Here is a 27,853-nt window from a genome sequence, read left to right on the forward strand (position 1 = left end):
TTTGTTTTTTTATAACATATTAGCTATTTTAATAAAAAGAATAATCACACATCGCGCATTTAACCTCGAAGGATAGGTAGAGGTGCAACCAGGGCAAACAATTTTCGCCTTGTGTGTTTCGACGCATGAGGCAATAGAGTGAGAGCCTATCGCCATATCGATTATAAATTTTATCGTTTGAGGTGACATTGAATAAAAAGCTTATTATCACTTTCCCTGACTCGGGATCCGAAGCCGGGACCTTACCGCGTCGTCTATTCAAATATAATATTATAAGACCAATGTAGCTACCTACACGCAGTGTTTGCCATTTACTTCAGTACCTTCACAAACGACATGACCCTTAAAAAGGAGCGTGGATATCTAAATTAATATAAACATGGATGGAGTAGCGTACATACAAAACGATACTCATCTTGTTTCCTTAAAACATATTATGGCAAAGGTTTTCTGGACTTGCAAGGAAGTTTGAATACTATTAAGACTAAAAAGATTTAATTCCATGTATTTCATGTATTGCGCTTTAAAACGTGGTTCAAAACTACGTTTATTATATTTATAGGCACGTTATTTCAATGAAATTTACAAATATACAACGTTAGTTAATTTAATTTTAGGTTTATTTTTCATAACGATGCATATCACACTATTTAATTAATGCATTTCTATATTTTATTTCAGTACCTTTGAGAAAATGAGGACTTTGGTAGTCCATAGCTAATAAGTATAACATATAGCTGACAGATAATCTTTCACACCCTTTAATGCGTCTTTAAGTTATTTTATAAAAAATATAATTTGAAAATTGTTTATTTAAATTGGTGCTGATTGTTTTGCTTTTAATGTTATTTTAACTAATTACTCCTTTTGTATCAAATAAAAGATAACTATATTTATAAAATACACTGTTATGGCATGTATGCATGGAAACTTATTTCAACAAGAAAGAACGTGGCCGAATAATATTTTTCATGTTCCTAAAAAAACTGATCAAACAGTTAAACGAAATAACTCGCTTAAAAGGTACAGATTCGTGAGATTACACCGAGATACATGTACATTTTTCCAATATATATTTATTAAAGAATAACCTTTAATGTGATAATAACAGAGCCTAACGACACAGTCTGATTCTTAGAAATTTAAAATGTCATCACGTCTTGTCTTGAAAAATGTCAACTTTGTAGTCACAATTACTAACCAAGGACTAAATCCGACGATGTTAAAAAATTACGCAAAGTAACAAAACGAATAGTTGAATATTAAGCTTATGGACTCATGCATAAGGTACGAATCAAAATAATGCTGAAGTAAATTAAGAAATAAAACTTAAGGGAATACATGTTATGAAATTAAAAGCATCACTTTATTTATGTATTATTTTGCCTCAGTGGCGTAGTTGGGCGCACGGTACTACTACCTCTCTGAGGTCTCGTCTTCAAAACCCGGATCAAGTAGTGTTGATTTTCTGCTCAGTATCAGCCTAGAGACTGGAAATAGTGCCCTATATGGTGATAAGCTCGCTTCATCACATCGTGGGATGGAATCAATCGATCAGCCTATCGCCGTCCCCTATTGAATGTAGGGGTCCCCAAACGAGCGCCAACCAACCGGAATGTGGTCACATATGGACGGACATGGACGGAATTCATATGGTGAAAATTAGGTGTATTATTTGCGCCTCTGCCTACCGCTTCGGGAATAAAAGGTGTCAGTGTATTATTTTTATATAAAGTTACGGACAAGCGAGGAAGCGGAGAACCTGATTTGTAATTACCTTGCTTGATGTGTTGCACCAACCGCACAATGTAGTGTGATAAGTAGTATAATATAGTAAAACAACGTTTTATGTGACTATTGGAATATTGGATGTGTCTCTTATTTATTTTCAACTTAACGAAAATATATCTTAAAAGCTCTCTCAAAGAACTTATAACATTATTCCCTCCAGTACCAACACACGATATAATAACCTCTTAGATGTGCCAAGGAAACTACTTATAAATTTATGAGGCTAACCTTTCTGAAAATTATAATATTCCGTGTATCTCTTTTGTTTTTGTAAATCTCGGATAATGTAATGTTTGGATTACATTTACAATAGCAGAGTTTAATGGCTATTTTGTCTTCTATTAAATCCAAACATAAAATTTAATTCCAGTGTAATTATGTTCAAATATGATCATATTACGGCAACTGTTAAATTATTTGTTGATAAATTATTGAAACTATCGTCAATTAACTATGAATAAAAAATGTTAGCACTCCTCGCCATAAAATGTAATACCTAATAATTTGCCACATGATAAGTCGACAGAAGACACATTCTAATTGCCTAGATATGTCACGCTATATTACTGAGTGGAATACTTTAAAATATCAAGCCTGCAATCCTTATTTTACTATTCAACTAAAACTATCAATGTGAAAATTAGTACATAAGTAAAATAAGAAATGGCGGCGATTTTAATAAATTTAGGCACAGAGATAGACCAAGTCCTAGATAAACGATTACTTTTTTTTGCTAAGAAGAATTTTCATGCACATAGATATAGAATGTAGTTATTGAGTTTTTCAACTTAAAGGTAGCATGTGTTACACATTTTTTTCAACCCGCAGTTATCTTGAAACAAATAAAACCAAACAGGAGATTTTTTTTTAATGGAAATTTATTATTTGACATTAGCATAATCACCGATACATAAACGGTGATAACCATAATATAAAAGAAGAAGAAGAAACCAGACAGGATTTTGTAAATATCAATTTTGAATTAATTAACATGCTTGAAACGATGCTAAATATTCGGAAACCTGCTATACTTTAAAACAGTATACTAAAACAAAATTCGTTGATTACCTTTTTCTTACGCTAAATAATTTGAATTACCTAACAAATAACACAGATAATTATTAAGGATCTAGTGCCTAATGGCATAATACTTTGAAGCTTTTAGTATCTATTTAATGTCTTGCAATCAATTTTAAATTCAGAAGTTTATTACGAAAAAGTAAATCTGTTTATCATCGTTCTTTATCTAAGATTTTCATCTTTGTATATCAAATTGCGGAGCTATTCTATAGGCGGTTTAATACTTTCCTTATGTTGACTCTGCGTAGGTTGAACAAAATATCAAACTTAAATTTTACATAAACTTAAACACAAGCAACAGATTCAATACAAAAATGTTTGTCACAAAATTAATTACAGTTCTAGAGGATAGATCTGCACTTTATAATAAAATCTTTGCAAAGTTTGTACACGTAATATAAAAAAATATATCACGACACATAGACCGAACATTCAACAGCGCAGAATTACAGATAAGTATAACAATTTCAAATGTGACCTCGTTTACGACCTTCCTTTTTTCGTCACTTTTAATGTAAGTAATCACTAGGGTAGCGATTTTTTTTTCGCCATGTAATTGCAAGTAAATGGATGTTATTGTTAATACTGGCCGTAAATTCCGAATAACTATTGATAACATTTAATTTTTTAATTCATGAATTTTACTCATTGCTCCAGATACCTTTACTTTATATTGAAATGAGTCATTCAGTAATAACCGTCGGTATTAGCATGGGTTATCTGTATCGTTCATACTATAGTAAATATTTCTGTGGCTTTTCAACATTTTTTTATCTCTGTATCTAATGTGAAGTTACAAGAATTATACTTTTTATACACATTGAGAGAGTAAGCACAAATTTATGTTAAACTAAACTATGGGAATTACGATGGTCATAAAAATGTAAAGGGCTCGTGGCATTGAGCTTCCATACTTTAGATAAATAGCTTTGGACCGATAAATTTGCTAGCTACGGTGACTTTGTCTAAGTTAATAAATTTCCATAGCCTCTTTCGGTCCGCAATGTTTACCACGTGCCGGTAAGGTTTGGGGTTCTGAAAGATAGAGTTTAAGCCGTTTATTCCCCTTTCATACTTTAATATTACATGCAATTTGTCACAATCCTCAACAAAAGATTATATAATTTGAGTATATGGGCTATGAGGTCACATATTTTTTTTTAATAAATCTTAATTTGCAAGTAACGTACAATCTTCTACTCATTGAAAATAGGACATAAAGTAATTAACAGCCAATGACTGCTGGGACGTTTTACCTTCACAGTAACCCCGATGTGTCTGTTAGCAGATAATTTACAAAGCATCGTTCGTGAGGCGTTTTTTTGTCATACGCTGTGATCGGGACGTATGGAAAAGGTATTTTAAAGTTTGTTTACGTGTTTGTTAAATAATATATTGTACTCAATTTATGTTTGATTTATATGAAATAATGGCATATGCCTTTTAAAACCATATTTTATCAAGTAATTTATAGTCTTCGCGAACATAGACTATTTCATTGGACCCGTCGTAATCTTCATCACAATGGGATGTTAATATTAATTTAAATGAATATGGACATCACTATATTGATATCGTTTATAAGACATTTTTTATTTTATTTGTTTAAGCATCCATTACACGATTTTACAAACACACGCTGTTTATCGCCGAAGGCGTAAGTAGAAGCGCAAATTGTGTAGCCATTTTCCACCGTGTGTATACCGGCCTATGTTGTGATGGGGGCAAGGCTTACCATTTAGGGCATAAATTCCAGACTCCGGGCTGACACAAAATAGAAAAACCTAACATCGTCTCGTCTCGTCATGCAAAGGTATAAAAATAAAAAAATAATCACTTTAATCTGGGATCGAACCTGAGACTTCAGCACTGCAGTTATACCGTAATAAAACTACGACACCGAGGCAGCTCCCGATTTTAACTTAAACTGTCGAACCACCGACGGATGTTAATTTTTTTTAATCTATCTATTTTGCATTCAAACGATTTACCATTGTAAATCCTCATTAACTATGCATAGCGGAATAGCTTCTCTAAATCAAATAAGTGCAGTGCAATACGGTCACAGTAATTAATCTAGCCCAAAAAAAGACGTTATATCATTCAACACATGGTTTTCAACAAACAGATAAATTAGATACAGATGTACGGCGCTTAAAACCGCCCTCACCAGATAAAAGGTAAAAAGTCCCTTTTACGGATCCGTTCCTACATTTGGTTATTTCCCTGTCAACCGTTGGATTAGTAATCAATACGCTTATATACTAACTAAAAATCCTAGTAACTTTTTCCGTGTTTCTGGGACTATACCGGAAAATGTTGAGTAAACTTGGATTATCACTGGAATTGTTCCTGCGCGTTGTTTCGTATAAAAGGCAGAAGCTACAGACTAGAATGCTTATGCAACTTAACATATGAAAAATCCTACGGGGAAAAAAATGGGACCATGCAAATAGTTAGGACATTCGCAAATGTTCTTTTTTACTTCTTTTACTACTCACTGGGCAAAAACAATAACCTCACGCATTTATCTCCGAAAGCTTAGGACCGAAGCAAGATCACAAATTATGCCCTTTGTTGACGCACATTCTTTTTAATGGAGAAATTCACATACGTTTTGTACCTGGACTTACGATTCGACCCTCGGATATCACAGTTCTTCGCCTCTGTACGCCAGCCTAGGAACCGGTAGCCCCGATTTCAGTAATTGTAATATAAAAAGAATAAATATTACTCAATATTTATGTGTAAAGTCTGTTTCAGCTATATAAGATTGACGACTATTTCATTTCGTACTGTCGTATATTCAACTAAATTAAAGGAGGTTGGACTTCTCGGAGTAATAACTTGTATTAATTATTTTAAGATGAATGAAATTCTTGAAGACTTATAGTCTTTTTAAATGTTCTTAGCACATCTATGTATCTACATTAAGATTTTGTGAGAAATTGCATTGGTTAATTTAATAGGGCACATTTATTGCGTCTAATTAAGATAATTATACATATTCTTTACAATCTACGTAGTACGTAGTTTAAAATGGGGTCAATAGAAATGAAATGAAATGACAAGAATGAAAGAAAGATTTATTATTGGCACTATAACAGTATAATATATACACTGTAGAATAATAGGAGAGAAAAACAAAATATATATAGAAATATAACATAAGTATGGAACTCTCATTCAGCTCCTTGCTGCAGTATCAGCCTGACTGATCTTGCAGCGTTGATTTTCAATGAAGGCCCCATGTGGCGTACAGACACTAACTTGGTGTGAAACATATTATAAATTTTACAAAAACACAAATCAAAATAAGCACAGAACAGGAAACATATTTAAACACATTATAGTACACATTATAGTTTTATACGTCTCTACTTATCAATTATCGATAAAAAAAACAGTTTATAGACCTGTGTGCACAAAGCAAAAAATTAATAATAAAAGTAGTAAAAATATCGATCTATTAAGTTCTATATAGTTTTCAAAATATAGTAATAATTCTCGGTATATATAGAAGGCTAACTGGAACAATAATAACCAAATTTGTCATTTTTATCTTGATAGTGTTTGCACAAGCATAATCGGTGCTATCCATTCACACCGCTGTACCTCCTAAATTGTTATTAAAGCCCATGTTGACACAATCATACGATAATTTGGTTGTGACGCATGATGGATTGATAGCTTACTAGTCCATTAAAGATAAGTTGTTCGAAATTCAGGATCCTTGTTTGGCAGATTTATCAATATGGCAATGGTCATTACCGGTAACATCTTCATGTAGCTGGCTTACTTTTACAAGGTTCTATGTTATTTTTGAAGTGCGAATTGAATTATATTTCACATCACATTTTTTTTAGTGAACATTTATTATAATCCCGAAAGATAAATAAAGCTTGAACTATGAATTATTGCTTTTTTTAATTTTTGCAACATAGTTAAAATTAACAAAGGACCTTGTAATGGATAGCCAGTTGGAGTTTTAGGTTGTTCCACAATAATTATGAGACATGATTAACTTTAGTCTGGGTAGAATAACGTGGACCTAAAAATAAACAAGCCGGTATATTGTTGGCTATAATCGATGTACACGTTGTCTTGATAATTAGCATTTAGATTACCATTAGGTCTAATCTAATCTTAAAAGACAATATTAAAAATTAATACCCTTCATAGCGCTATCGATGTATAATATAAGCTCCAATAAGTTATATTCAGAGTCGTTTTTGGGATTGGGAAATTCTTTTTATTGATTTCTATTAAGCAAACCTTATAACATACGGCATGAAAACACCGTTAGAAAATTGCATCGACACTTGTTGCACTTCTCTACTTTCTGCGTGTTTAGATTTCTAGTTGCCAGAGATCTCTGTAATATATTTGCGAATTTATATAACACTGAATGATTACAATAATACAGAGATTATCACATATACATACATACGAGTGTAACACACTCCCATCTCATGGAGGTAGGCAGAGACTATTGAGCGTCACAAGTTACGATCTTAACACAACTCTTTCGCTTTTCTCATATCCGGTATTAAAAAGTATATGGGTCGCATTGTTATGTTCATGAACAATCTGGCTGTTGGCAAGTTCTTTTAATTATCCTTACTTTTATATTTTTACAATCTTGACTTTATTTGTCTCGTAAGAGCTAGAAAGCACGGAGACATTGTTGTTAAAATTAAATAAACAAATTTGTTTTACTATTGTTGTCGCCAAAACATTATATAGTAAATAAAGTCGTAGAAAGCTTTATTTAACAATAATACAAATATTAATAATATAACAAAATACATCAAACGCACTATCGTTGCACTTTGTAGCCTCGTAGCTTCTCGTAGCACGCTACGCTGTCACTTACTAAGGACGCCATAGTCCCGACTCCCGTCGCATCGGTATATAAACGGCGGAGTCGAGACGCTCAGCTCATTTGCTTTCGACCATCATCCGAGACCACGGAAGCGACCACTCCACAACATCGAGTCCTGAGCATTTAATTACACCGCTTTTCAAGGTAAGATCCTATTTTTTAATATTTATTTTATTTTTATCTCAATTCGTTTTGTTAATTTTATAGAAATATTTATTTATTTATCGATGTATTTGTGGTGGAGTAGCTGAGTAAATAAAAATTGAGTTTTATAAAAATTTGTAGTTGTGTAAAATAAGTGCAAAATGTTCACCCAGATTCTATAACGTAGACGCAGTCAAGACTCGTTTTAATTCGTTTAAATTGCCGGAATAAAAACTTAGTATAACATGAAACAATAAAAATAACTTCACTTAATACGATAATCCAACAGTAGAGCAATGCCAAGTTTTAAAGTAAATGGAAATTGCGAACTTACTTTTGAACAATATATTACGTGAATACATAACAGTAAAATTTTGAAAAATGAATATCATTTAAATATATTGTATAATATATTTTTTTAAGATATTTTTCCAAAATATTATATTACATTAATTTTTATCCTTTAATAAGAAAATAATTGTAACTTTATCATGGTGCAAAAAGTCCATAGTAATTTATATCTACTACATAGTTTTTTAATGTGTAGATTTACATATTAAGTACTTAAATATTATTTTACGAAAATCGTTTAAAATATTTTTATATTATTTTAAATTAACACCTGCTGCAATATTAAGAAGTACAATACTTTGTTGTAAAATACTTAATGGACGTAAAGTTGTTTATCTTTGTTATTTCAGACTACACGAACTAAGAACTTTATTAATATTGCTGAAAGTAGTCTTCGATAAGTTAAGGCAGGATCGCTTATAAAATCCGTGTGAAATATAACGGCTTCATTAAGAAGTTCCTATGATTAATGAACAAGTTCAAATAGGTATAATAATATTTAATATTAATTTACTGGTGGTCTCTCATGTGTGAGAGTTTGCCTGGGTAGGTATCACCGCAATGTCTATTTCTCCCGCCAAGCATCAGTGTGAAGTCACTGATGTGTTCCAGTTTGAAGGACATTAAGGACTACTGGACATAATAAGACTTAATACCTCATGTCATGGATGGCGAGCGCAGTGGAATACCTGATAATATTTTGTAATTCAAGGTGTTGGATGGTGTTTCTATTGTTTATGGTCGGTCGTATCGCTTACCATCAGGCAGACGGCAAGCTCGTCTCATCATTCAAAGCAATATATTTTCCAATAAGGTTAACGACTTATGGGAATTAGTTTTTCGTCGGTAATATGTTTATTATTTTATTATGTTGATATTAATTTACATATACACTTAATTTGATTCGAGTCGTTACTTGTAAATATCGTCAATCATGTTTACGAACTTGTGTACGTTAAGAAACAATCAACATGGACACTACAATATTAGATTCAGGTATATCAGTAGATCAGTAGAGTTGTCGACTTTCTTACAGTCTGTGACGAGGGAGACATTGTTTATAGATTTAACGAATCCCTATTAATTTTTCATAGATTTAACTTTGTTTGGATTTTTCAAACATATATATTTACATCTGGATTCTGTAACATATTCTTTAATTATTTATATTTGATATTTTCTGTTTGTTTCCCAAATATTAAATAAAAATAAAAAAAATCATAAATATATTTAAATCATAAACTTACTTAATATCTATTTAATTATAATTAAAACAGTTAAAGTAAATAAAGTTATCAACAACTAATGTTAATTGTACTCGTTTGATTACTATTTGTTTGGGATCGTAGTTGACAACGTATCTTGTATTAAATTATATTTTGACGAGTAGCGGTGTAGTAATTGTGGTAATACCTTGTTTTTGAATCATCAGAATAATAATCATTCAAAGGATATAAACAAATTAAAAGTAATTTGAACGAAATATTAAGGTTATTGTTAATATATCAATTTAATAAAGTCATAATGTATTTGATAAATAACCTTACGATATAGTTCAAAATTGGTCTTGTGTTGGATAAACCTTATAAATTATTATTCGAATAAACTTCATAATCGAAAAACTATACAAAATGTAATCGTGTTGTTCGCCCTTTACGCAAATATAAAATAACAAAGTAACAACAGATTACGAGCTCTAATACTGTGCTGGGAATTCAATTTCCCAACAGATGACTGTCATCGGTATTTTATTTGTATTAGGAAGTACTTACATAAAATTGGCTCACACTCGCTCACCCCTTTCAGTCGAAATAAATTTGTCTACATATTTTTGTTACACTGTTTATTTTTGCAGTTTATGAATATATTTCTCTACATTTATTGGTTTTAAGACGACAAATACTTTATTTTGATTTACAACAAGAGTTAAGTAAACATGGTATACAAATTTATAATTAGATTAATGTTGTAGAATATTATACAGGTAAAATACATAACAAAAACTTAAAAGAATGTTATAAAACTACTTTTTAAAATATCATCTGTTTTCTACAAATTAACCAATCACTCATATTTTATATTCTGTATGAAGAAATATGTATCTAATATGACGCTTATGGATCTCCACATATTCATTAATTACTGCTATAATTATATAAGTTTGTACTAATATACGATCGCGGTAAGACTTAGCTGAACCTACAAGGAACATGTTGATATCTTATACGATACACATATTTTTCCCTGAAATAAAAGACGCCATTAGGCGATCGAAAAAATCGGCCATGAAACATAAAATATTATTGATAACAAAAGGTCATGAATTGTAAAACTCACGCCACACAATTAAAACAACTAAGTTCGCATAAGGAATATTTTTGTTAGATTAAAAATTCCTCGGCCATTGTCACCCTTTTTACCATAACTTTCCCACCAAAATTCGTGAAGGAGATTAGTTGTGAAACTGCGCTTCCGCCAAATACCGCGTTCCAAATTTAAGCAAGTTGAGCTAAGTAATTATAGTCGAGGCGCATTGTCAGTAAATACTTTCTGTTACAAACCTCAAAATTTGGAAACTTGTAACCAACAGCTTCAAATAATGTAGAAATTATCTTCAATAGACGCGCGAAGTATACCACTTTCATAAAAATCACTTTTCCGTTTTTTATATAATACTAATTATAAAGTTTTTGCCTAGCTTTTTTAATTAGCGCTATTGGAACAGTAAATATTTTAACTGATGTTACGTGATGTAGGTGTACAAGATGCTATAATTTATTAAAACGCACTGGATGAATTAATGATACCCGACATTTTTATTTTAAGCTTACCAGTTTCAACTTTGAGTTGTACCCTAGCCAAAAATCTTGTATTATATTATTTTATGTATACAAATAATAATAATTTTACTAATAAAAAAATGTATATCTTTCTCATTATTGAGACGTAATAGTAAAAAAAACTAGTCCGATATTTTTATTATACCAACGCATTAGACGGACGACGTGACGATGCAGAGTCGTGATGCACTTTAGAAAAAAAAATATGGTCGCTGCTTCTAACTCTTCAAGTAAAATAATGCCGTTTTTTTCGTATAATAACCCTGAATCAATGTACATCAAGAGAATATCACGTTAAACACATAAAAATATTAAAGAGAAAATGTAATTTTTAATTATCGAATATTCTCCTTATTACATTAATTAACTGCCGCGCGACTCCATAACCTTCGGGTCAGAAGAGTAATTAGTTATTATTAATTAAGCCGTAGTAAAAGTCGATTGGCAATAAACTGCTTCCTGTCCCATCCACATAAAGATTAAATAGATTTCCTATATAAAAATAAATATTTAATTTATAGGTACGTAATACAATTTTAAGAATACAATAATATAATCACCAAAGTAGAGTCTAACCTGCTGGCTGAATAAAAGAAAAAATATGGGTTACATTTATTTGCCCACACATACACACAATTAAAAAATCAGTACATAACATAGTAACAGGAAATAAATTCTAATAACGAAGGCGAGTAAACGTACATAAATAAATCAAAGACGTCACACATAAAAAGTTCATTCTGATCAACAATAAAGGGTATAAAGATTCCAGGCAGAAAGTACTAATAGACCTGATTACGTACTCTGTAAGTTTGCTCGAAGGATAGCCCTGCCAGCCCCACAGCGTGCCCAAGTTCCTTTAACAATTTCCGCCCGACATCCCTTGAACCAAAGGCAAGGCGAATTCAAACACCGATTGACAAATATCTCTTTAATATAAGACTTAATGAAGTAACTGGAACTAAGCGGAAACTTAATACATATAAATATACAAATGCACACCCATGCCTTTTAATCCTATAAGGCAGGCAGAGGCGCATCTAGTGTATCTACTTTCTGCTGTGTGTATTCCATACTATAACGGGATAGCTTATCGCCATATCAGGCCTAAATTCTAGACACCGGGTTGATAGTGAGTAAGAAAATCTAAAATATATCGTGTAGTTAGTGCATTACAGTTCAAAACTCTTCAAGAAAAGATTTACAAAATTTATTTATCAAAGTAATTTTTAAATTGCAATGTAATATAAATAATGACTTATTAATATCGGCCAAACCGGACGTTCAGTAATCCATATACAGTAAGCTCTCATCATTATATTTCAATTTCCTACAGATTTCAATATACGCTATTCTGATCAGAGAATTCAAAATTACATAAAGACATCATCGCGACTTCGGCCGTTATCAATAATATACTCTTTGTTCGTGATTTTCAGTTATATTACGCAGCCGACTGAGTAACTGAACTATTTAAGTATTTTGCTCTTACTAGAAGCAATTGAGAGATAAATCATATATATACCTATATATATATCAACAAATAATATTACTTAACACTTACCGCAAACTGTAGTAATAATATCAGCCCTGTATTACATACAGGGCTGATATACTGATAAGGATTAGGTCTTAGTTCACCACGCTGGCCTAATGTGGATTGATAGACTTCACACACCCTCAACATTTTTATAGAGAACTTCTCAGGTACGAAGGTTTCCTCACCATGTTTTCCTTCACCGTTAAAGCAAGCGATAATTTACAAAGAATCTACACATAGTTTTAGAAAAATCAGAGGCGTTTGCCCTTGGGATTTGAACCTGCGGACATTTGTCTCGGCAATCCGTTCTACACCCAACGACTAACTAGATTATCGCCGCTTTTCATACAAATAATTAAATATAAAATAATTTTCAACACGGTATGTAACCATGATATTTATTGCAAATTGTAATACATTGACTACGAATTTTGATCTAACAGTTCTAAAAACTCATTTGCATTATTATATTAGAGCGTCCCATTTCGATGACAGTTCTTCATTCAATTATGGTGATATCGATAAAACAAAAAAGAATATATTAGATGTTTTTCTCGCATTTTAAAAATATAATGTATTGTGAATAATGCATATTATTCACATATTTATTATAATAGGCATACTACAAGTCGTGTGAACAAAAAGAACTGTATATGGGAAGGATAATAATTCATTATTTCTGTATGATTTATAGTCAATTCAAATAGTTAGTCGTGCAAAAATAGATTGCAACAAAGTGAATTCAATGAAGATTTATGATCTTCCGCGATCACGAATATCACGAAATAAATCTTGTAAAAACTGGGATAGAGCATAACATCCTTTTGTTAATAACCGATTCTGTAGGTTTTATTATAATGAAGAAAATGTATTTGGCATAAGTCATAATCATAAGTTTTTACCTAACAATTTATGAGAAGTATACTGTATAACTTTGCAAACAATTATACTCTAGTCAAATGTTGAACTTACAAGTAAAATCGTTGTGGCTGTAGACTAACAACCTAATTTATGTTTAACGTTATAAACACAAATGTGTTCGCACTTCGCAGATATATGTTGGAGTAAGCAGGAACGGTTCATTTTATGCAACCTATTAGATTGGCTTGATCGCTTTTGCATATTAATATAACAGCCGCCTCCCTTCGATTGGCAGCCGGCGACTTACGATGAAAGTGCAATTTGCCTTCTTAATTCAAAGTAAATTACTTCATTTGTTTGTAATTTATGTAAACGACAGCATAATATTGATTATTTATAACTTTGCTCTATATTCTTTCAAGTCTCATTATTGCGCTTAACTTTTACCTACTTTAAAATTCAAAACCAGATCAACGTTACTGGAAGTAACCAATACAGCTTAGTTGGTTTGGAGTATACAAAACTTTTCGAGCCTTACAGAATACAAAAAATCCGATGGTGTTCCGGGAACTGCCTAAATTGGGTAAATTACGTAAATTCTTCGCAATAAACTAATTTAAAAGTTACAAAGATGAATCGTCGGAATGTACTGTTTTGATTCCTTACGCAACTATCAAATTCCATACATAAAACAAGCTATTTTCGAAACTTATAAAATAAAGTACACCGATTTTACTGTATCTTGATTACTACTGCTCTACAAATTAGATTAACAACCTTTATTTAACTAATGAACCATATTTAAATCATATTAGAAGTATAGTTTAGAAGTAACACAAACATTAAATTTAGCCGCTGGTAAGAATTATTCTAAGTTATTTCGTAAAAATACTTCAAATTAGCATCACGGGTACTACGTCGTGATGCTATTATGTTAATAACATCAGAATTAAAGCTAAACGAATCCCTCACGTCTGTTATGACACAAAATGTTTTCTTTTAACTTTTACATTTTCGCAACTTGTGAGATTTTTTTAAGACATGTTATGCATGATTGCGTGCTCAGTTAAGATCTTGCTTACTTTCTTGATATAATATGCTGACACCTTGATAATTTTAAACATAACTTACTATTAAAATAAAACTATTTTTCGGATATTTATCATGGGGCGGACTCGGTGATCCCGAAGGCTGCAGTCTTCCAAAGGTCAGGAGAAAATTATAATACAAAAGCCGCGGTAAAATCCGATAATTAGTTTTATTTCATGTCTAACATTCGCGTAAATATGAGAAATCATTATAACTTACTGTTATTTGCGAAATAGGTTTCTCCCGTTGGTACAGTTCGTAGCGTCGGCTTCCAGATACTAATATCTGTTTAATTCTTTTACATATTTTTACGTACCAATTATTGCCAGAAATTGAAAAATAAATATGACTTGCCTACATAAATTGCTATACTATCGTAAATGTCATAACTTTATCGACAAATAAATATATTTTCGTGAATATCAACACTAAAGGGGTCGTTGTATTGATAAATAGCATCTCATGTATCCAATTATTTGTCAAGGAGGATCCAAATCCTTTGGGTAACCGTCACTAGTTCTTTGTGATATGACCCCTCACGGCCGTCGGTATTATCAACGTTTATGACGTCTTCGTTGTAAATGTAAGAAACGATTTTCTCTTTCACTATCAATTTCATTCTTCTCAAATGTCGGGTATTAAAAATATAGTTTGACAAATTCTGAGCCGTTTTCCAAAATATTGTTTTCATTTTTACGTTGCTGTACTGCTGAATTATGATCCATGATTTTAATAATGCGGAATATTGAGCAGAAAATTGATTATATTTAATTGTTTGTGACTTTTATTCACTTTATTGAACATGTATTTTTACATGAATTTAAAACAACGTTAATTAAGTGCTAAAATGTTTCAACAGATAAATTAAATCTTAGAATGTGTTTCGTGGTAATGGAAATTGATTCATCAAGAATATTTGTTAAGATAATAATAGCCTTCTGTAGCAGCTTGTTGCGACTTGTCCTATTCTTTAAGATGCTCAACGAGCTACATAATAATTAAACCATTGCTGGCTGCAAACCCATTTTCAAATTAAACAATCTTATTCTTATATTTCAAGGAAACATTCATTCATTTCTCATTTATAAGAGTGCACATTTGGGAGAGCTCTTAATTGAGATTACCTTTTCCTCAATAATTATTCAGAAAGTACTATGAAAACAATGGAATATTCACACGTTGAATGTTTGCTCGAGTTTTAAATCGGGCTCATTTATAGGAATTTATATCGTCTTTTGAAGTGACGAACACATGCATTTATATGTAACTGACACGTTGACACACATAAGGATGTTAGAGGTGAAATAAAACGATATGGAGTCGACTGTCCGACCCAGTCCAGGGTAGGGTTATGGATAGAATATCTTTCGTAATAATTGAGTAAATCATTCTAAAATATTACGGCTTACGCATTGATATAAGTATAACAAATAAATTTCAATTTTTGAAAACTTCGGGTTCGATAGATAGATTTTTTTTTTTGTTCTACTTCGTAAAATATGAACCTTGCGTGTGTAATCCATGAGTGGTGTGTACTCCTTTAATTGGTACACATTGAAATATGATTTTAGTACTTTATTTTAAAACTAAGAAATTTGTTTATTGTAGGAGAACCTTATTTAAATAAAATATATACCGACGCTTGTAAGACAATCATATCTTATCGACAAATATACCGAAAATTAATTATATAAATATTTTGAATTGCCATTTTTACTGCGTCATTTGATCTAAGTTTTATAAGTCTAGAACAATTTTAATAACATTACACTATATCTTTATAAAATATAAAGTTGAATTGTTATGAATTTTCATATTACAATCAAAACTTTGAAGCGGACTACTCACAAATTTACTGATTGTGACTTAGATCTTACCTTTCAAGCGTTAATACGTATATCAACAATACTTATGTAATAATTTATCGTAATCGATCTGCGGTGGTGAAACCGCGTAAACATAATTAATATGTCGCATAATCTAATGATATAATCTGTCAATTGCCTAATGCCGCGTTAGTTAGTAAGGAGGTAGCTCTCAGTAGCAAGGAGGGCCGTACCCAGCGGTGAGCGATGTACAATAGGGGAATATTTATAAATTGTTAAACGTAAAATACATGTTAAATATAATCACGCAGCATTCTACCAACAATAACAATATTATTTTACCGAAACAAGTTGCTTCTCTACACATCTTACAAGTGATTTTAAAAATGGGTCTTTAATTACTTTTCTTTTGGTCATTTTCCACAAGGATCAATATTTAAATTGGAGTTTACCTCTAAGTTTCGTATTTTTCTAAGTATTAAGTATAGCGTGGGTTATGACATTTACGTGTATCCGTTTTTCGACAAATGTAAATTTAATAACATCATAAAAATAACAATATGAATATAATAGTATGTAATACGCCATACTAATAACATTTATATTCTTATGTCGATACATGAATATATTAACATTCGTATACATAATATTATTAAAAAATATATAGGTATCTTTTATTTTTCTTCAAAGGGGCGTGGCAAAAATCAGTCGCTACGCCTGATAAGTGGAATGGGGTCCAAATAGTGAATATACTGACAAAAGATGATTGCCCCTCGCCAGTCAATACTACTGTTTATACGTCTGTGGTAGTGACGGCCGGATTGAAACTGATTCAAAAAAATATAATAGACTTATAGAGTTATATATTACTCTTATAAAACATTGAACTATACACTTAACTTTAGGTACTTCCTTTTTAATCATTATCTTCATGCTTATTTATATCGAAACGAGTTTAGTTTTGTGTAGAACTAATTAAAAATAGAAAAACGATACTTAACTATAACATATTTTTATCTAGCTAATAAACACTGAACTTTACTTAAGGTTAAACAGATAAAGCCGTATTTGTATAATGTTTTAAAGCGCATAAAACAGTGTTGTTCCTGCATTGTGTAATTTATGAGGTATCAGGGTGGTTATGAATATGACCCGTAGGCAGAAGCCGACACGTGTTTACAATATCCACACAATAAATTTATTTACTCACGTGTCTCAGATTTTACATCCTCTGCTGAACGAAGTATGGAGGTTGAGTGTGTGGAATAGGACTTAGCAACATGTATTTCTATTTACGTAATAAACTAGAGTATACAAAATATAAAATTGAAAGGATTATTTTTATTTTATTTATTATTATTTTATTTATTAAGGAAAAAAAACCGAACAATAGTACACATATAAACTAGATAAAATAGATAACACACAATCCAATAAAGTTTCCACAGACATTTAGCACATAAAGAAGACAGCGGATACATAAGAAGGAAATGAAATAAATACTAAACAGTTAATATACAAAATTAAATGAAAATATCAAAAAGTACAATTTAAACGCTTAAGTAAAATATAATATTATAAATCTAAGATTATATTGAATTATTATTTTATATAATTAAAGAATAATCTTAGATTATTGTTTAACTTTGTGTTCCTCATTGACATACAGACATAGTGAAGTGAAGTCAGACTGGATATTTAGAGAATCGTGAAAGATTAATAACTAAACTCTATCTTTCAGTACAATCTATATTTACAGTTCAACAATCACTACAATTGAATTAACAACACGTGCGATTAATTTTCAAGCTACTGCACCAGACCTTCGGACATAATATTGCGTGCCACTCAATGCAAATGCCTAGCTCCGACGCGCATACATATGGAATATATGACAAAAACCATATTACCACGTCGGCTGCGAGTATCTGTATCATGTCATGCGGAATAGAAATAACGCTTTAGCAAGACATATAAGGTATTTCTATAGTGCTGTTCCTAGGAGAGTTTTAAGGTATAAACGTGTATATGCATTGATATATACGAACTACGTACTAGATCTGGCGTTCTATACACTCATCAACTGTACTGCAATCCGTACACCTGACTTTAGTATGATTTTAACATTGACAACGTGTAATTATGTACGGAGTGGCGGTCATAATATACTCGAGGGGTCCTGGATGTGAATAAAAAATATTAGTATAATTAAAATTATAAGTAAAATTATTTATTGTTGTAGTTAATAAATAGGTTATAACTTATAACAGTGACGTTTTGGTTACCATTTTAGTTCAATTTTTGAACAAATAGTTTATATGGACGTTCGTGTCTATAGAATATACGTTAATGTGTGTAATAAAAATGGTTCTTTACTCAGTTCTTTATTTACTGACTCTTCATTACCGAATAGCCGACGTTAGGCACCCGCCTGGGGCCTTATTCTGTATAACAGTATAAATTCGTAACGCAGCCTTGTTGCGTTATGTTCATGATATTATTCTGTAATGATATTCTATATGCCTATTTCTCTTGTATTAAACGCGACGCGATGCGTTACGTGCTTGTTAATCACTGTCAAAATAACGTGTGGCATGGAGAAAAGAGCTCCTGTAAGAAATGGACGTGCACAAGCAATTTCGGCGGTAAACAACTTCTTTTTGGAAAATTTTCGTCATACATATTGAATAGGATTATATTTTGATGCTACTATATTTAGTCAGTATCTTGTATATTGTAAACCTACATTTCTTAAAGTAATTGTTCCTGATATTCTTTTATTGTGTTAGGTTGATCACAATGAAGTCTTCGATGTACAACCTTGCTGCCGCCATTCTTCTGGCCATGTTCGTTTTCATCTTCATAACAGTAGAGGGTGCGCCCATGGTAAGTGAAAACTAGTTTAATAATATATTTAAAATGTATTAAGTAAACTTTATAATTTGATCATAATCCATCACAATTTTAACATAAATTATTATTTAAATATTACATATTTTTGAATAATGGTTACATGTTTTAATATGATGAGTTTCCTGTTATAATGAATCGATAACTTAGCTTACGTGATACGTGTCAATATGAAAAATGAGCTTCAAATATATGATTTTTTAATATCACCCGCCTGTTCACGGGGTTAACGCTCTTCCTCTTGAAAAGATATAAAATACAGAGGAAATATGTATCATTTAGAAAATTGTAGAATCATCTTCTTTTTATAAAAGAAAAGACTAAATCACTAACTAAACACTGGTAATACCAATTACAATTAAGAAAATAAATAACTTATATTTGCTAACAAAAAGACGTAATGTGTGTTCAGTCGATTTACGAGTCTATGAAACTATGTTTTAAATTTAAAAAACAATGCAATAACTTCATGGTCATGATACAATCATACGACAGTATTAGAAGATGCAACTCGATTCTGCCCTAAAGTGCGAGGTCAACTGATACGCTATCAAGTTAGCACATCTTCATCTTAAGATCGTCACTACTGAACACAGGGTATACAGGTCTATAATAATATTAACTAGTGGCGAAACGTGAAATTTTTCAAAAGGTAAATGAAATGCAAAAGAAATGCCTCAGTTAACATATCGCGGCCAATTTAATAGAAAACAAAAACTAAGAGAAACGTAAATAAACCTTAAAGGAAATACGGTAGGAATCGGGTAGTACAGACGCTTCGCCATTAATAATAACAGTCTTCTTATAAAACCTGGTCCTGGTAGCGGTTACGGCGAATTTTAAGTTTTGGGAGCTTAGGTATTTATAAAACAACTACAGATGTTGTCCTGTATTAACTATAAATTTGCTGCCCACATCATATCAATCGCTGACAGTTATTTCAAACAACTGACGGTTATGTAAAATTAATATTTTCGTTAAGTTTCCTTAAATTTTGTAATGTTCCGCTCAACTTCCTTAATGTTTTCTATCATAAGATCCTCCTTCTGACAATAATTAACACAACAGAAAAAGAATTAGCGAAATCTTTCCATCCGTTCGCGCGTCATGCGATGACCAAGGAACATAGAGATTCATTTTTATATATATAGAAGATTCAGCTGACAATTTACATTCAAATACTCATAAGCTTAGTCCTATAGTAACACAGGCTACTTAAATCCCTGTAATTTACTACCATCCGAAATATAATTATAAATATTTTTTTGAAATAGATGGCGCTGTCTTAGTACAATATTTTAGGGACTTTTATAGCGGAAAAAATTTTTCACGCTGGCGAAGCCGCGAGCAACAACTAGTGATATATAAAAACAAGTTGTTTGAAGTACTCAAATACTAAAACCTTTTAAATCTCAAAATGAAATTATAATAGGTATCGTAAAATTCCATAATAATAAAACGTAGGAGGCAACAAAGAAAATCTCATTATTGTCAATTATCTTAACAGACGCCTTAATGGGCGAAATTACAGTAATTATCTACGGACGATAATTAAATTGATATTGGAAAAATAAAATAAATCGTGCTTATAATTATCTAAAGAATAAATTGAGATAAATAAATTACATAAATTACAAATTATAATTAAAAAAAAAATCATTAAAAAGAGAAAACCCATTGAGATACAATACCTCGTGTTGTAGTATTATGTAAAATAACTGACATTTTAATATGTTGACCTTACGGATATAAACAACAAAACGAACCGCATCTGAAAATAAAAATACAAATCATACAATATTACGTAAAAAGTTAAGGAAACAAGAATTATTAATTTTAATAATTATGTTAGTAACGCACACGCACACTACGCGCTACGTAACCTGTGCTACGAAATGTAGTAAATGTCTACACTTCTGCCTACGCCGTAGACTTTCTACATTTCGTAGCATACTCTACTTAAATTTCTTGTTCCTTGTTCTAATTGAAAATACTACAACTAACAATATTCTGAGATAACGAATACACATTTTATGAAAACTACATATATATGTATAGGAATGACACTACAGATATATGTATATTTATGTGCAGGAACCAGATGACGAACAATCTGAAAACGTGCTAATGGGCCATCCAGACAGCGACGGAGATCTCTCAGCCCCATGGGACTCTATCAACACCGCCGCACTCCGCAAGCTGCTTCTTGAACTCGATGCTGAAGAAAGGTAAATCAAACCTTATTTAGATATAAAATACTAGAAAAATCTTATCAAAATCGATAATAGTGACCTAATTCGAACTATGCAGTCAACTCAACAGAAATATGAATTTAAAATAGATGAAAAGACTTCAATAAGAATTGGAAAGGAAACAATGCATAATAAAGAAAAGGGAAAGCATATCGCAGTTAATAACAGCCTTTAGAAGACTTACAAACGTACAAAGCTAAGGCTTGACTGCTCAATTAGTCCCGCCGTTTAATTTACTTCGTGATTACTGTCCTGGCTGGCAGAGTGCGAATTTAATCGTCGCCTGTGGACTGCTTGGAACAAACGTATTTAAAGTTCAAAAGCTTACAGCTATTTATAGAGCATTTATATTTTAATTTCAAGTTGTTAAAAGATATTATTTATTACCAATTATTTGTTATGCGGATACAATGGCTCCTTATGATGAACAATGATTAACTAAGCGAATTTAAGCTTTATATGTCTGCTTATATATTCAAGTATACCTGAAATTAATTTCTTACTATTTTGGTTGTTACTAATCTTACAAAGTCCTACAATAAATTAATTAATTGCATTGTACTGACTACTGAATATATCACTGCTATAAAGTTAATGGAATATCAACACACTTAATCAAATTGCCTAGACATTTACGTTGGTTATAAAACTAATACCATTATGCTCTCACAGAAAAGTTAACTTTTTGGTAATATTCTTTTATGCAAATGGAAACAGTATATTATCCTAATTGGCAAATTTATATGCATGAGTAAAGTATGAATATAATGCGCGGACAAGCGTCTTTGTTCCAAAATCTGAGTAATAGCCCATTCCGAGTCGCATCTTGAAGTCTACCGGTACCTAAATCTAATAAAACGCCAAGCATAATTCTGGCGATCGTCGTGGGACGCAAGTTTTCTCAAACTGGACTTCATTCCATTCGGTGTTAAATTATATTATGATATATTTGGACATTAGCAAATATATCATAATATAATCCCCTCTCAATAGTAGAGGAGGCCCGTGCTCAGCAGTGGGCAAGTATATAATACAGGGCTGATATTATTTATTATTATTATTACATACATACATAACATCACGCATTTATCCCCGAAGGGGTATGCAGAGACGCAACTAGGGCACACACTTTTCGCCAAGTATGTTCCGTCCCATGATGTGATAGGGGGCGAGCCTATCGCCATATCGGGCACAAATTCCAGATTCCGGGCTGATACTGAGCAGAAAAAACCCAAATATCACTTTGCCCGACCCGGGATTCAAACCCAGGACCTCAGAGCGCTATTGTACCGGACATGCAATACAACTACGCCACCGAGGCAGGTTATTATTATTATTATATTTGGACATTTGCGAAAACGCTATAAGTCAGCACAAAAATAAAAATGAAATTAGTACGATATGTTTTGTATAACTAAACAAAATTACAGTCAAATGACTAATTAAACGTTTCCACTTCAACACGTGGAACCAACGCCATACGGTAGTCACAATTAAAACTAATTTTGTTTCGAGTGGATGTGAACGTATTCGTCATTGCGTAATTTTCGCTCTGCTAACTGAGGTTGCACGTTTGATGTGTTCAGAATATTGTTCGGAATATACATCTAAAATTCAGAAAATAATTGGAGACGTAACAGAAATTTGTTATATCCAGACATTAAATCGTACAGTTACCTGGTTATACGTTTTTTGTTTTCATTGTCGTCTCATTACAATCTCTCTGATTATTTAACAGACAATGCCGCTATTGTGAAATTTTAGCTGCACAAAACTTTGGCTACATAGCCACCCTAGGGTGGGGGAGATTGGCATTGAAATTCCCTATTGTAATTTATAAACAGCGACTGACGACACGTTGGCGGCATCGAAACTAAAATCGTAGACCACATTTATATAAGATATGCCCATAATTATTTTTATTCTTTATTTTATTTAGGAAAACAAACAACACAAATTTATAACATATGATTTCTTATGTTTATGCGAATGTTAGACATTTAAATTAAACTATTTTTAAGTAAAATACTAAAACCGCGATACAATTCAAAAAATAGTTTAATTCAAATGTATAGCATATTAATTAATTACAATAATTTGTACACTAGCCAAACAGTTTTCACAAATATTTTTTCCAAAGTGAAGACAGCTTTCCGGTTTTCGAGATTACTTTATATAAAATTACACAAGATTTACTCACACAGAAAAAAAATAGAAAAGAAAAATCTATCATGATGTTATGATATTATGATGACCCATTGTCTATCACGGTATAGATCTATACTGACTAAAACTTTGAACCATACTTACAAATGCGAAAATAACTCTTTATGTCTGGTACGCTTTCAAGTCGGAACTACTGAACCGATTTCGATGAAATTTTGTGTGGAGTAAAAGACCCTGGGAAAATTTACGTTCCTTTTTATCCCGCGAAAATAGTTGAAGGAATTTTACTCAAAAAAAAATTACACACGTGTGGGGCCGCGAGCAAAACCTAGTACTTATTTAACCCCTTTTTAAATAGGAATTAAATAAAGCGTTACGTAAACTAATAAAAAAATTATATACGAAACTATCTTTGTAAAATTAAAAGTAAACAATGATCAATTTATGGTCTAGCTGATGTTATGAATGCATAAATACAACAAATGCACAAATGCAACAATGCGGTTCGTTAAAATATGCTAGCCTCATTAAATACGAATAAAGCAAGCGTGGAAAATGAAGCGGTGCTTATATTGCTCGTATATTTTATAAAGGTAATATTTTATTACCTTCGGCATATAATATTTTAGCAAAAATAGCTTTACCCATTATCTGTATAATTAAAATATGTCACAAATAAAACTTAACTCAACAGATTGATAAAACACATAATCTAAATAGTTTTAGTGAATTTGAAAGGGCAATTAGTATTTTATTTTATCTTACAAATGTTATAAAATCGAATGTTCCTGAAAATGTGTAAGTGTTTCGAAGCAAATACAACAACCGCTGAACGAATTTTGATGACATTTGCACACAGATAGGCCAAGTCTAGAATTAGCATATAAGCCACTTTTTATTCTGGTAATTTGCTCCTGTGGGATATATTTCAATTTATAATCTAATTTTATAAGTTGATGTCGCTAGTATGGAACAAATTGCGCTATTGATTGCTACGATGATTTAGAGGCATTTTGTACCGTGAAAGGCTTCTCACGCAGAGTAAGCAGTGTGTAACAACCAGTTATATATAATTCAATTTATGTATAATTGAATAATAATCTAATACTTTCTATACAATGCTCCTCCTAAGAGCACAACGTTTCAATCAGATTGTCATGAGAGCGGCGATCGTTCGCCACATTATTCATAGACTAAATCCTTCTGTCAATGTTCCTCACAATATTTTCTGAGAAGCATTGTATGAGATGACAATAACAAATGCCTTGTGTGCAAATGCAAAAGTAATAGGTACATAGTTAGGTAGGTGATTTTTGGTATTGTATACCTAGAAGGATGTTGTAGATCGGGAGATTAAATTTAAATTTATGATTATGCGGGACAATTCATCTGATCTAGGCTTTGTAGGGCTATAAGATAATTTATGAATACAAAGTCGTTAATCCTAAAATGTTATTTATCTTTACTGGAAGGTTGCCAAACATCCTTAATGTTAATTTATATTTTAATGAACAATAAGCTTATAACCGTTAAGAATTCCGTGCAACAATTTCGAATAATGGTAAAATCTCTAAAGTCTCTTCGCTCTTATACAAATGAAAATGCAAGCAAGACGCTACTTAAAAAATAAAATATTATAATACACTTGCATCTAAGCTCTGACTTATGGAAAAGCGTCTTGGAAGGAAATTGCGTTTTCATTCCGATTGCGTGTAAACTACTAAATATATTACTGGTTCAGACGGTACAGAAAATATTTCACAAAATGGAAACGTCAATGAAATTTTTTCGAGGTCGTATTAGAAGTAGTAATTTTTTGCTATTATAATGTAAAGATTAAAACGTAGGTTAATGTCTTTCTCGTATAAGTAAATTACGTTTAAAAGCACTATCGATAAATGGCAATGTTTTACGAGCATTATAAGACTCCATAATCGTATCACTCGCGGTCACGTCCGTAACTTAAATAACCAATGGCTTTTAGGGCCCGGCACGGAGGTCACACAAACCCCTCATAAATTTTGTATACAGTTAACAAGGTTAACCAGCGACTAATATGCTTGAAATGCATTCATTGAAGTTGTTTTCTATATATTAAACGTATCCTGTATCTATTTCTATAATGCAACCGACACGAAATTTTCTGGCGTACGATATAATTAAAATAGTAACCATCAAAATAAATTTACTTAATTTTAGAGCACAGACTTAATTGGTGTTAGTACGTAAACAATTAAAACTATTTTATTGCAACAGGTTGGGCAGAGCCACCCGTTCGTGGCCTCAAGCTGAACCCCGCGGATGGAGCCTCAGGAACATGGAGGGGCGACTGGCGCGACCGTGGCGGGCGGACAAAAGGCAGGTTCGATTCCGGCAGTGCTACTTCAACCCGATCTCCTGCTTCCGCAAGTGAACAACCAGCTCGATCTACAATGCTAACGACGTCGCTGCCATGACCTAGTCTTTCCCAAAATGTGTCAAATTATGCACTAAATCTTGATAAACAAATGTGAATACGAAGTCCCATCCAGCAGTGTATTTAGACGTATCCTCGACATGTTATTTCCGCAAACTGTGGCACCCTTCAAATGAAATGTATGCAATGACTGTTCAGCTTGAATAAAATATTTTGCAAAAGCACTCATTCTAGCTGTTTATTTATTGTCTATACACATTGTAACATAGTTTTAAAGAGTAGGTATTGTATGTTCAAAAAACATTATGATAGTATTATTAGTACAACAGTATTTTATCTAGGTCGTGGTGTAATTAAGATTGTATATTATCTTCTTATTTTAGTATACCTATTTTCATACACGTACTATATACAATTTAGTATTGAATGATGTACTCTCCGTTATTTATATTACTTACTGCTATTAACCTATAATCTGTACGTGTTATGAAGATTTGAATATTATTGTATTGAAGTATTATAAATGTCACTGTGCGTACTTAAGGTATGTAAATTAAATCTAGTCAATGAAATAAAAATTGTTTGTCTAGAATTTCCATTTTATTTATTTTATGTACATTTTTCCTTTGTTACGAAGACACAGAAAAAGAAAGCTTTTGGTTTAAAAATAATAAATAAAGCATAGTATGCGTACACCAATTTGTACTCAATCAAGCAACCATCTCGGAAAGGACAAGAAAGGATGGCCTAACTAGTGTATCTACACTTCCCTGAACTTATATCCGTATTATGACAATGGGTGAACTAATCGTCATATCAGAAGAAATTTTCAAATCCAAGCTCCTCGAGTAAGTTATTTTAATGAATCGTAAATTCATACAAATTTTGTCACTCTGAGAAATCGAAAGTAAGACATTTGACCAATAGATGAAAGAAGTCTTAAAGTTCCATGTATACAGTAATAGACACCAGGCTTCCCGCCAATGCTGCAGTGTTGCACCACGGTTGGAGACTACAATAAAATAGCGTTTTACCTACAAGCGTAGCATGGGTTCTTGCCACCAGAGCGGATCCAATGTTTGCCGTCCCAAGGTAACGATCCAGAGCACAAAAAAGACCTATTCTCACAAAACAAAAATAAGGGTGACACGCGCCGCCTAGATACTACAAGCAACAACAATGGTTTATTTTTACCATTTTGCCACAAAAGAACCGCCGGGGGCAACTCAGGAAGCAGTCATTTCTACAATATAATATTTTTTGACTCAACGTCATCAATTTTATATCTTCAATAAACCTTCCGAATAGGTGGAGGCCAATTTTTTTTATTTCCAACAAAATGACAGCCAATTCATATTATGACAATTCTTTAACCCCACCTTATAACGTATATTATGAGTCCACCTCGCGCTGTCAATTGGCTGTGCAACTCTTGTACGGCTAGATCGGCAATATCATGCATTTTTTGACACTGGCGGCACGGCGCGGTTAATCTCTACAAATACCTACAATTCTATAGCCCGCAACAAAATTAATCTTACTAAGTAATATTATAAATGCGAATATATGTAAAAATGGTTTGATATTTATTAGCAGTAAAAGCAGAAACCCCTAAACGTATTTTTCATGGAATTTGTATCTTTTGTACTGGATTAACATGGCCTACTGTTTATCCTGAGAACGTAGACTGCGAAACTTTTAT

At 32.0% G+C, this 27,853-nt stretch overlaps 1 protein-coding gene across 1 annotated transcript; it reads left to right on the forward strand.

The window, feature by feature from the left end:
* Positions 1–7,815: 7,815 nt before the first annotated feature.
* On the forward strand, positions 7,816–26,743 carry LOC115456115 (allatostatin). Its single transcript, XM_030185010.2, has 4 exons — positions 7,816–7,900; positions 19,197–19,293; positions 21,412–21,545; positions 25,992–26,743. Exons 2-4 carry the CDS (start codon positions 19,207–19,209, stop codon positions 26,146–26,148), a joined length of 378 nt encoding a protein of 125 aa, XP_030040870.1. The 5' UTR covers positions 7,816–7,900; positions 19,197–19,206; the 3' UTR covers positions 26,149–26,743.
* Positions 26,744–27,853: the final 1,110 nt, after the last annotated feature.

This window comes from Manduca sexta, chromosome 14 (genome assembly GCF_014839805.1).
Source record: "Manduca sexta isolate Smith_Timp_Sample1 chromosome 14, JHU_Msex_v1.0, whole genome shotgun sequence".
Lineage (NCBI taxonomy): Eukaryota > Metazoa > Arthropoda > Insecta > Lepidoptera > Sphingidae > Manduca > Manduca sexta.

Bases quoted from the DNA above. Each gene is read 5' to 3' on its own strand.
- LOC115456115 (XM_030185010.2), top strand. From the start codon at position 19,207: ATGAAGTCTTCGATGTACAACCTTGCTGCCGCCATTCTTCTGGCCATG. The intron at 19,294-21,411 runs GTAAGTGAAAAC...ATTTATGTGCAG, and splicing joins CAGTAGAGGGTGCGCCCATG to GAACCAGATGACGAACAATC. The intron at 21,546-25,991 runs GTAAATCAAACC...TTATTGCAACAG, and splicing joins GAACTCGATGCTGAAGAAAG to GTTGGGCAGAGCCACCCGTT.